The sequence below is a fragment of the Hypomesus nipponensis genome, chromosome 1 (assembly GCF_054491055.1).
Source record: "Hypomesus nipponensis isolate SF chromosome 1, ASM5449105v1, whole genome shotgun sequence".
NCBI lineage: Eukaryota > Metazoa > Chordata > Actinopteri > Osmeriformes > Osmeridae > Hypomesus > Hypomesus nipponensis.
The window spans coordinates 7,436,294-7,447,987 of NC_140361.1; the positions used below are offsets into that span (position 1 = coordinate 7,436,294).

The 11,694-nt window shown below is 46.6% G+C and overlaps 2 protein-coding genes and 1 non-coding gene across 5 annotated transcripts; 2 read left to right on the forward strand and 1 right to left on the reverse strand.

Moving 5' to 3' along the window:
- Nucleotides 1-1,802: 1,802 nt before the first annotated feature.
- On the forward strand, nt 1,803-4,485 carry dnd1 (DND microRNA-mediated repression inhibitor 1). Its single transcript, XM_084675142.1, has 5 exons — nt 1,803-1,889; nt 2,297-2,402; nt 2,904-3,229; nt 3,329-3,461; nt 3,720-4,485. Exons 1-5 carry the CDS (start codon nt 1,803-1,805, stop codon nt 4,256-4,258), a joined length of 1,191 nt encoding a protein of 396 aa, XP_084531268.1. The 3' UTR covers nt 4,259-4,485.
- Nucleotides 4,486-4,715: 230 nt separating this feature from the next.
- hars (histidyl-tRNA synthetase) lies at nt 4,716-10,024 on the reverse strand. Of its 3 annotated transcripts, XM_084675020.1 has the most exons (14): nt 9,777-9,923; nt 8,577-8,737; nt 8,095-8,184; nt 7,882-8,001; nt 7,659-7,754; nt 7,301-7,426; nt 7,069-7,176; nt 6,865-6,963; nt 6,608-6,701; nt 6,285-6,412; nt 5,827-6,105; nt 5,445-5,561; nt 5,210-5,356; nt 4,716-5,116 (listed from the first exon to the last, which is right to left on the reverse strand). In XM_084675020.1, the coding sequence occupies exons 2-14, from the start codon at nt 8,604-8,606 to the stop codon at nt 5,057-5,059; spliced, it is 1,494 nt and encodes a 497-aa protein (XP_084531146.1). In that variant the 5' UTR covers nt 8,607-8,737; nt 9,777-9,923; the 3' UTR covers nt 4,716-5,056. The 3 variants fall into 3 exon arrangements, with proteins under 3 accessions (XP_084531146.1, XP_084531066.1, XP_084530988.1); XM_084674940.1 differs by lacking the exon at nt 8,577-8,737 and having other exon boundaries at nt 9,777-10,024; XM_084674862.1 differs by lacking the exons at nt 8,577-8,737; nt 9,777-9,923 and adding an exon at nt 8,323-8,562.
- Nucleotides 10,025-10,184: 160 nt separating this feature from the next.
- Nucleotides 10,185-10,256, forward strand: trnaa-ugc (transfer RNA alanine (anticodon UGC)). Its single transcript has one exon. It is a non-coding gene; the product is annotated as a tRNA-Ala (tRNA).
- The last annotated feature ends 1,438 nt before the right edge of the window (nt 10,257-11,694 follow it).

Consider the following 11,694-nt stretch of genomic DNA (forward strand, 5'->3'; position numbering starts at 1 on the left):
GGAAGTTTCTAAAATGCTTGAATACACAAACTCCAGAACTTCCCAATTCCAGTTAAGTCTGGGACCAACAAAGTTAACATAAATTTCTCATGTTTAACAGTAAACAATAAAGAGAAACATTCAGAATTCAAGCACCCCCTTCCCACCCATCTGTCTTGCTCTCACCTCTCCACCAAGGACACACACCAGAATATATTGGGTATGTTACGTACACACTTATTTGCAAGCTGAAGGATATACCAACGATTCTTCAAGATGTTGGTTAAGTGTGTGTGTGTGTGCGTGTGTGTGTGTGTGTGTGTGTGTGTGTGTGTGTGTGTGTGTGTGTGTGTGTGTGTGTGTGTGTGTGTGTGTGTGTGCGTGCGTGCGTGCACATGTGTGTGTGACCATACAATATAAAGTGTTGATGTGCAGTAGTAACAGTCACTCAACAAAGTATTCAATGGAAAGGTCACACTCTCACACAGGCACACAAGCACACAAGAAAGGGTGAGAATGGAGACCCATTATACACACACACCCACACACACACACACACATACAGATCCACACTCTGGCTTACTACAACACACACATTCAATCTCTTCTAAATCCTCTTCAGGATGGACTCCAGGGAGCATGGTCAATAAAAATGTTCGAGACCTTGATGCAAATCTGATTGTCATGAAACAGAGCCGTTATCTGGCCAGGTCTAGATACACTAATTCATTTTGCTTCCCAGATACTTGAGGTAAAGCACTCTGTTGGGAACCGTCAGATAGGAAGAAACTGTGTTCCTCCCTTTCTTTATCTCTCCTGTCTCCCAAACCTCTTGGTCTCATCTACTCTCCCCGGATCTCTCTCTCTATCTCTTGTTTTACATTCATCCCATTTTCTTTTTTCCTTAAAACACTTTATACAGAGCACCCAATACCAAAACAGCACACAGTCATAACCACAGTCAGTGTATGTCTATCTTCTAACACCCAGAGATCACAAATAAGATAGCACTTTATTAATCACCAGGCAATTAAATGACAATTTGAGTCAGTGAGGCATCAATGAGTGTTTACTCCTTGTTTCCTATCTCCTTCTCTTTCTACTTTCACCTTCTATCAAATGAACTAATTATCAACTGTTTGTGATCCTAACACAGAGGCACACACACAAGGGTGGTCTTGAATAAAACATTTGAGACATGGGCCAAACGGATTTTTACAGGATGAAAAATGGATGCGTAACAGAGCGCGCCCCTTGAAGTGCAGATGTGATGGGGAGGAGAAAGCAGCGGGAGACTTTCATAACCACCAGACTCAGAGACAAGAGACCATAATCCTGTCGGTACCTAGCCTCCAACAGAGTACATCTCACGAAGCGCCGTGACCTTAAACCCAACCCTTGTCTAAATCTTATGAACCATTACATAATAGACACTGCGCTACCTCCAAAACAAGCATACACTTTGCGCACGCATGAGGGTGAGAGGTGGTCTGCTGTGCGTGGAGATTAGGTCAGTTATTCAAGGAGATAAGATAGGGTAAATAAGAAAATACATACAGCATACGTGGTGGAACACTGACATCTTGCGGAGATGTTGTTAAGCGTCTCACATCCTGATGAGAGTGCGACCACACTTTGTTAGGCGGATTTGTCGAAGTGATTGCCTCCAAAATACAATGGAAAAAGATAGGTCACCAGTGTTTTGATACAACAGTGCAAAAATGGAAATGGCGTTCTTTACAAACCATCAATAAAAAAGTTTTTACAAACAAAGCCAAACGTGTTCATAGGCCTACGCCCCTATCCAATGACCTCTCGCTGCAATGTCACGGGGTACCATCATTGTGCCGTTCATCAATCAACGAACAATATTCGAGAAACTTGTGATGGATCGCACTGAAAAGGACCAGGTATAGCCTATTAAGATAGTTTAGTGTTTATGCTTTGTTTGATAATATCATGGGCTAGAATTTATTTACATGACTTCACGTGTAGCAAGTTGCAACTTTTCCAAAGTTTCACTTAAACGGTTAACGTGGCATGCGCGTGTTTGTGAACTTAAAGGAAAATGTTTGTTGGACGACTATAGTCTGCCATTGTTCTGAAATAAGGCCTACTCGAGGGTTTACGCAGTTAATTTTGTTGGCACGTTGTCAGCAAAGTATATGTACGGTGTCACGTTTCTAATTGAAACTCACGGTGAAGAGTGAGTGACTTAAACGTGAAACAGACATACAAATCTCCACGCACGGATGTTAACTATTGCTTTGTCACAACTAGGCTAACGTAAAGTTTGACCTAAACACCTCTTTCCCAGGTGCTTATCCCAGAACGACTTAAGTCTCTGGAGATATGGCTGCAACAGAGTCATATGAAATTGATCCAGGTGAACGGACAGCGGAGATATGGAGGACCCCCTGATGGTTGGTGTTGTTATGAATTAAAAACGATTCTACCAAGTAATGGTTTGGCCTGATGAGGCCAGCGTTTGATAGTTTCATAATTTCCTTATTGCAGTAAAACGCTTTAGTTAAGTGGCTATCCTTCTGATTACTAATGAAAGCCACACCTGTGTGGGTGATGTTGATACTTTGCAGTTGTAAGCAATGTGGTAACTTCCCTTCTAGTTGGCTGTTTGGAAACTGCCATACGAGATAATTAGGCCTATATAATTCAGTTACTGCCCTTGGAATTGTCTTGTATCACAAGCTTCCAATTGTTCTATACCTGTTGCTTACACCTATTTCCATTGAACTAATAATAAACTACAAGAGTTGCATTTATTTGGACAATGTTCCAGCCAGTCCATCTGTTTTCATTTAAAAGCTCTAACTTAATCTAGATAAGCAGGTAAACGCATGCTCAAGGCAGACATACACCTGTCCTAAGTGAACTGTTAATATGTCTCCCCCTGGTGGCTACAGTGTGGCATGGCGACCCCCCTGGGTCCGGATGCGAGGTTTTTATCAGTCAGATTCCCAGGGATGTCTATGAAGACCGCCTGATCCCACTGTTCAGCGCTGTGGGCCCACTCTGGGAGTTCCGCCTCATGATGAACTTCAGCGGGCAAAACCGCGGTTTCGCCTACGCCAAGTACGGGAGCCCTACCCTGGCAGCTGCAGCCATCCGCTCGCTGCACGGCCATGCCCTGGAACCGGGAGTGCGTCTGAGCGTACGGCGCAGCACAGAGAAACGGCAGCTGCTGCTAGGGGAGCTGCCCACCAACACCAGCAGAGAGCTGCTGCTGCAGGTCAGGGACTGTGGGTGGGTGTTGGGTGGGTGGGTGTTGGGTGGATCCAAAAACCAAATGTGCAAAATCAAAAGTTTTCAAAAGTGTGTTCCACTGCAGGTGTTGAAGGACTTTACTGAGGGTGTCAAGTGTGTGACCCTGAAGTCGTCGCTCGGGGAGGAGAGCGTGTCTGCCGATGTGGTCTACTCCTCTCATCATTTAGCCTCCATGGCCAAAAAGGTGCTGGTGGAAGGTAGGCTCACTTAGTAGGAACTAAATGCTTTATTTTTTTGGGGGGGGGGGGGCAACAATACCTACTACCTGCCATTTATACAACTAAGTAACAGAAATGCACTTAAATCAATGACTAGGATATTTGACAACTATACTAGTAGTAGTAATACTGCTTAGAAATGCATTGAGGCCTTTTTTTTGTATGCACTTTTGTTGTATAAAAGTTATGCTCATCATCTTTTTTAATTTAATGTCCCCCTATTCTGTATCTACCCAGCCTTTAAGAAGCGTTTTGGCTTTTCCATCTCTGTCAAGTGGCTGACCTCAACCAAGTCTAAGCCCAAGACCCCCCCGAGGGTTCCCAAGATCCCCCCGTCGCCTTTCAAACTACCCCACCGCACCCTCAACAACAGCCCCCATCTTCCGCTCTTGCCCCCACGGCTCATCCGGCCCCCGTTGCCCCGGGGATTCTCCCGGGCCGTGGGCAGCCCCACCCACCTGGCACCTCCGCCACTCCCCCCCTCCCTTCCCCACTCCCTCCCCCCCTCACAGGAGCAGGGCAGAGTGGATGCCGTGAGGCTGCTCCAGCAGCTGTGCATGGCCTCCGGGGGCCGGCCTCCCTTGTTCGAGCTGCTCTACCTGAACACGGCTCCCGACGGCTTCCTGCGCTTCAGCTACCGGGTGTGTGTGCCGGGGCTGGCTGTCCCTTTCACGGGGACGGTGCAGACGCTGCCCGGGCCCAGCGCCACGGCCATGCAGGAGGAGGCTCAGCGGGCTGCTGCTGAACAGGTCATCAGGGCCCTCCACAGGGTCTAGGGTCATCCCCCTCACTCATCATTCACCCCCCCCCCCTCACTGGCAGCAAGGCCAGCTGCTACTGTTTTTATGTTAAATAATGTTTTAATTATGATCTTAATTTGTACGTTGGGTTTCTTTTCCTTTTTTTTGCATGATATGACTCTGTAACCACTGTTTTTGCATGTTTTTCCTGCACTTGGGTTTACTGGTTTCTCCTTTTAATTAAAAAAAGAGATTTATGATGAAAGGCCTTGTTTATTTGTTGATGTGTTCCTTATGTAAAGCCTCAACCCAGCAGGCACTGAGGAAGTTGAGTAGCCTGTGATGTGATTATTTCTAGCAAGCGGTATTAGTGACGTCATCACACCCATTCACCAATCTTAAGTTAAACGTATTTTACCAACTACCCCACCTTTAACTGCTGAGTGAGAAAGGAATACATAGAGAATCCAGTCATTAAGCAGACACTGGCTGGTTAGATATTGAATTAACCTGTATTTGGGGCTTTGACAGAACAGGCATGTTTATTACAGACAAGTCTTAAAGTGAAGAGATCAGACCTAGAGTTGAAGTAAATCAAGGTATTCTGATAACATTAATGGGCAATATAGTTAGTCCCTCAAACCAGGTCCAACAGGATTATAGTTCTTTTATCCTTCGTACTAAATATTCATTTGAACGCAGGCCAGTCATTGTACTAGGACCGTGGTTGAGGGAACTCAAGTGCAGAAAACAACGCCTCCATTCTGATTAAGTAGCTCTGTGTTTTTGGATCCATCTAGTGAGGCAGAGTCGAGTTGTGGGGGAAACGTCAGGCTAAACTAGAGAAGTCCTCTTCTTGATCTCCTCCACTAGTTCTGCTCTTGGCACGTCAACCTGTGATACAAACCAGACCCGAGAAGACAGTGTTCAAACTGCAAGGATACAGCACTCAATTTGATCAAGCAACAGTGTGTGTGTGTGTGTCACCTCATCTCGGCTGGCGACAGTGCGGAGCTTCACCACCCCGTCCTTGAGCTCCTGCTCTCCCAGGATGGCCACTAGGGGGATCCCAGAGTCCTCGCAGTGCTGCAGCTGGCTCAGCAGCTTGGGATTCTTCTTGTACATCACCTCTGCCTGAACACACACACACAGTCAGAGGCTTATGATACTTCATCCAGATAATCCAGTTTTGTTGCCCTCTTTCATTTTCACACATTCACACCTTGATGCCAGCGTTCCAGAGCTCAGCGGTGAGTTTGAGCCTCTCCTCCAGAAGGTTCTTCTGTGCAGAAACTACCATGACCTGGGACTCGGTGGTCCTCACCTTCTCAGCTGATGTCTGTGGAGATGCGGGGCGTTGATGATGTGCTCAATCACAGTCTGGGCTAACAATCGATATGGCCACTAAAAACACTAAGCTTTCGAGAACTGCCACTCACAGCACAACCACTGAAACATTTTGGAACACACTGAATAACCTGAAAGATGTGAATGACCCCCAAATACCCACATACATTAACAAAAAGAAACAAGGCAAAATGACAGTTAACAGTTAACAAACCCCTAACGTCCTCGAAATCAGCTACCTCCATGCTTCCCCATACCTCTGCCTTCTGCTCCAAGATGGAGAAAACCCTCTCGATGCCAATGCTCACACCCACACATGGCACCTTCCTGCCCTTAGGGTCGAACATGCCCACCAGGCCGTCGTAGCGCCCGCCGCCCGCTACGCTGCCCACGCTCACAGACCCCTCGTCACCGCCGGAACCGTTCTGCTCTGCGGCCGCGGGCGCCGGTATGGGTCCAGCTTGGGTCAGGATGGCCTCGTAGATGACGCCTGTGTAGTAGTCCAGCCCCCGCGCCAGGCTGAGGTCAAACACCACCTGGGAGGACGAGACAGAGACCGGGAGAGAGCAGCTTAAAAAGGGGGAAAGGAGGTCCTGAAAGGCATTCAAAGGAGAAGGAGGGAGCGACCCAAAGGTTGGCGGTAGAGTGGATAATAAGTGTTGGCTGCATGGTGACTGTTGTCCCTGCTGTCATTTCCCACCGCTGACCCCCGTACCTTGTCTGTGACCTGGAAGAGCTGCAAGAAGCTGAAGAGCTGCTTCATGTCTGTCAGGCCGGCGACTGCCTGCTTGCTCTGAGACATCTTGGGGTCCTGCAGCAGACGCTCTGCCAGGTCCTGCCCCCCTGTGACACAAGCACCAATCACACACTGGGTCAAAGGTTGGGTGGAGCTTACATAAGAATTAAGGGCTGATGGAGCTCCGATTGAATGGCGTCACAGTTGGAACTTATGGTTCCAGTCAATTGGTTTCATTTCTATATCAGGAGCTCACCAAGTATTTTATAAGAGTATTTGCACGATCACACTTCCTGCCTCACCGTGCATGCTGACATACTCCCCGATCTGGTCTGCGGCCTCCTCAGACAGGCCTTTCTCCTTCACCATCTCACAGCGCACATCCTCCCATGACATCTGAGAGAGAGGAAGGGAGCAGGAGAGCGAAAGAGACAGAGAGATGAGAGTTTGATTTTGTTTACCTTTCAAACCAAAATCCCATAGATGGCTAGATTGGACTGCCATCTCCCGGTGTGCTCAAGTGCAGTTGTGTGTATGTGTGTGTGTGTGTGTGTGTTACCTTGTCCAGTTTATCCACCGTGGAGCAGATGGTGCGGAACTTGTCATCGGGGACGCCGCACACGGCAAACATTCCATCAAGGATCCGTCTGTCGTTGACCTGCAGAGAGGGTGGAGGAGTGAGGTGGGAGGAAATGGTGTGTGTGTGTGTGTGTATGTGTGTGTGTGTGTGGAAGGAGTGTGGGGGTGCAGGGGAAATTCTCACCTTGATGCGGAAGTCTCCTAGGTCCAACTCACTCAGAATCTCGTGGACAATCTTCAGACACTCTGCATCAGGGATCATGGGATCGTACTGCCCTGCAATATCGAAATCCTGGAGGGACATACACAGACAGCAAAACCTGTATGTAATATGGCATATATGTGGTGACAGCATACAGTATACAAGTGTTGTCCGATGGGCAAATCGCACATAGCTTTTGTCATCTGTCACTTACACACTGGTAGAACTCTCTGTAGCGGCCGCGGGTCATGGCGGGGTTGTCACGACGATAGACCTTGGCGATGTGGTAGCGCTTGATGTTGGTGATCTTGTTCATGGCCAGGTAACGTGCAAAGGGCACCTGACAGGGGTGGGGTTAAGGACAGATAATACTTGACTTTTCATCTTCTACAGTGACAATCAAGAAAACAATCTTGTTCTTCAGGAGGTGCCCCAGCATAACTTCCAGCGCCCCTATTACAGTCTTAGCCACTGTCAGTAGTTTTCTACTGGTCAAGTCAATTGCTACCAACATCAAACTAAAGAGTACTAAGGCAGTGAGCCAGATGTTAATCTTAGGTCTCCAAGGATACAGTGAGGTCATATCGGAGGGACAGCAGCTCGCCACCTTGGTCCTTGAGGTCGTAGATGAGCTTAGAGTCCTCCCCATACTTCCCGGTCAGTGTTTCCTACACACACACAGCCACACAGAATGGCTTGAGACAATACTAACGTCATACTTCATGCAACAGCAAGCTGACTTGTCTGTTTTCAGATTTAGTTTGTGCGTAAGAGAGGGAGAAGGTTCACACGCACCTTCAGTTCAAACACAGGTGTGTCAATGGTTTCTGCTCCGTGGCGTTTGAAGCAGTTAACAATGGTGCTGAAAACCTTCTCTCTGATGGCCATCTGTTTGGGATTGTAGTCCCTGGTGCCCTATAGGGAGAAAGGAAAAGAAGAAAAGAGCCTTAGACATTTGTAAATAGTCCCTTTTTTCTCTAGACAAGAATGTGACCACTTTGCATTTACCTTGGCAGTCTTGAGCACAAATTGGTGTTTGCCATCATCTCCTCCAAGCTGAGCCTTCAGCTGCAACAATTTGGCTACTTCCTCATCAATCTGCATCAAGCACACACACAAACACTCTCAGACACCATGTACTATAACAGGCTTTGAGAAATATGAGAAATCCAAAGCCATCTTTTCTTCAGGTCAGTTCAGGTCGTGCCCCAACCCCACCCCCCAGCTGAGGCCTACCTGAGACACAGTCATCCCAGACACGGTGCATAGAGAACGGGTACAGAGTAAAGTCCGGTGGCGCGTCAGTCCCACACACACACGCAGGGAGAACATACCCAAAATGTTCATCCCAGAAACAGAGTTCGACAAAAAAAGGGTTTGTTCAGCAGTGCAGCATCATAGCAGAGGCATATTCCAATAGCATTGTTTCACCCCACCAAGATGTCCAATCACAACAGTTTATGAGTGCCAAACAGGAAGACGTTTCCCACCCCAAACAGAGATTGTCCAGATATATCCATAGATTGGTAATCCCGGGTAGTGGCGTTAGAGGTAGAGGGTGTTGAGGTAGATGATGATGAAGGTAGAGCCAGGCCGATGATGTTGTCGTCAGGCAGGAAGAACAGGAGAAAATTGGTGAGCGACCCTAGCACTAGGGACGTGCAGTACATGACGCATCACAGCATGGAGGATAAAACATGAAAAGCAGGGGTCAAACTAACCAGCCAATCAGAGAACTCAGAAGACTGACTCAGACAGAAGGGGAGACATGCTGACCCCTGCAGCCACAGCTGGAAACCATCTGGCTTGTTTTGGATATGACTCCTTCCTTCTTAGTCCTATGTATGATCACATAACTGACATGACTGGATAGGTGACATCTGTGAGGTTAATCACCTGCTTGTATCCCATCTATATTACCTGACGTTTTATAGAAATCTAAATGGGCTGTAAGATAAGATGTGCAGGCACCTAGTACAGGACTATAAAGCTGTCGAGCAAGGGTAACCTGACAGGCGTCACCTGGGTCCAGTCCTTTGGCATAACCCCAAACACAACAGCAACAACCAGAAAGAAGAGTTAACTACATTGACTGGCGCACTTGCCAGCACTAGTCAACGCAGTAATGATACAAAAAATGCTATATATTGCGTCACCTGTTAACTTAGCATGTAGGCTACTGTACTGTTGACTTGCTCAATACTGAAAGTAATAACAGACGTCTGGTCGTTTTTCACGTTTTACGTACACCAGTTAACGGTTGTAAACGGTAACATTTATTATCTGGTCAGGTCTACTCTAACGTTAGTTTTAACCTAACAAGGCAGATACCAGCTAGCGTTAAGGCTAAGCTAATACTATTCCTAGCTAACGTGTATAGCACCGCAAACATTCTTACTGGAGTGCTGGTACACGTTCTTACATTGCCGTTAAACGCCAGCTAACTATTTAAAAATCAGCTGATGCAGGGCAAGAGTCTATTCAAATCGACGATCATTCATCAAACTCGACTGACATCTAGGCTGGCTAGTACAGCTGCCTGCTTGCCGGTTGCGGCTGCAGTACAGCTGCTACTGTTCTGCTACTAGCACTTGATGGCACATGTGTTCGTGCCAAGGAATCAAGCCAGGCAATAGGCATTTCGCCGTAGCAGAACAATGAAACACAAATGACGCAATGTGAATACTGACCTGATCTTTGCTAGCTTTTTCTGTCTTTAATTTACGGACGACCTCTCCTTGTGTTTTAATCGCTTCTTGAATCTGCGCTTTGTCGGCCATGGTGGGGATGTAGAGTCGGACGCACTGACTACTCTTCCTTCTCAAGCGGAAGCTAGTCTATGGTACTAGTCGCTTGCTACCGGTTAGGCTACCTCAGTTCACCATTGAGTGGCGCTGCAAATATAGTTAGAGCTGGCCACGACCAGAGCCATAGAGAAATTCTCAACGAAATTGTCTCTATAGCCCAGGTCACGACGAACAGCAATTAATTTTCTATGGTAACCAACAAAAAATGGCTCATGGCCATGGCTTTGCTCCAATGAGCAACTATTATGGAAAAAGGAATATAGTTTAAAATTATTAGATAAAAGTCATGCAGGGGATGTAGCTCAGTGGTAGAGCGCATGCTTTGCATGTATGAGGCCCCGGGTTCAATCCCCGGCATCTCCACATCTTTTGAACATATTTACACGTGTTGCTGGAATTGGTCACTGTAAGGCAAAGCAAATTCTTTAAATTTAGATTTTAATATGTACCTGTCTACCTTAAGTTTTCCTCTATAGGGTACAGACAGATCAATTGTGGATAGTTTTATATTGCCAAACGAGAATTATTTGACAAAAAACAGCAGGCATTTGATGTATAACCCAAGATATTTAATTAATCAGCTTGTCTCCAGAAGCACAATGGGGGTCTGCTAGTGGTTGGGTTACTCTTGCAATATTTGAGTAAAAAACTATATAGGCCTACGCCTCTTTTGACACACATAAACACACACACAGCAGCATGACATGATGCTTGTCGATCACAGAAGATTTATTGTTTAAATGGCATATAGCAACCACAGGCAACACAGCAACAACATTGCTAGTTCGATTGGGTGTGTGAACTCGTATTTCCAATGTCTTCAGAAGTGCTGGGGCCCAGAGAAAGAGAGATAGAGAGTTGATGAGGTATGCTGTCATTCCAAACCATCCATGAACAAAAGACTCCATGCAGCGCTATGTTCCCCAAAAAGTGTCCCAGTTGCTAGGGACAACAACAAGTTGGGACCTACAATTGGGGCATTGGGACATTCCCAGAAACACAGCCCTATTCATATATCCACCAAACCCTCCCCCCCCATTCCCCACCACAGGGGTCCAAAAATACAGACTCCGTTTCCCATCTCCCCCCTCCTACACCTCACCTTTGACCTCGTCCAACCACCAGCATTCATGTGGGTCTGACTTGTCGTCAAGGCGACATTGGAAACTATGTTCCCCACCTAGTCTGGCCCACAGCAAACTTTCTTTAGATTCAAGGCATTTTAACTAAGTCAATAGGAGTAATTGAATGGCAGTGAAGTTAATTCAGCAAATTAGGTTGTGTGTGGGCATGTGGGTGTGTAATGAGTGGAGGTGGTGATGTTGTAATTAGGTGGTATTTCATCCCGTTTTGTCTCTACTGTGACAGGTTGTGAATTGATTTTACATCAGTGGGATCCAGTTTCTCTAGAATAACACAGTGGTAGAGTCAGAGTGTGCTTTTTCAATCATACATTACCCTAGGAGGGAAGGAGGGAGGGAGAGCAAGAGAGTGACATTAAGCATCTGGAAATATACTCTAATGCTTCCGAGTCTTTCGCTCTCTTGTCACTCTCCCTGTTCTGTATCTTTCAGTTTTTTCAGGCATGTATTTGTGCCCTGCATTTCTCTCTCTCTCTCTCGCTTTGTATTTGACTATTCTATTTCATTGGATCGAGTTAATCTGCTTCCAGAATGACTTTTGAAAGTCTACCTACTCCATAATCTGCCATCAGTCTGTGATTCTCACCCTGCAACATTTGGCATGATAGCATAAACAATGCACTGACAGAATGAGAGAGAAGAGAGGGGGAGATCAGTTA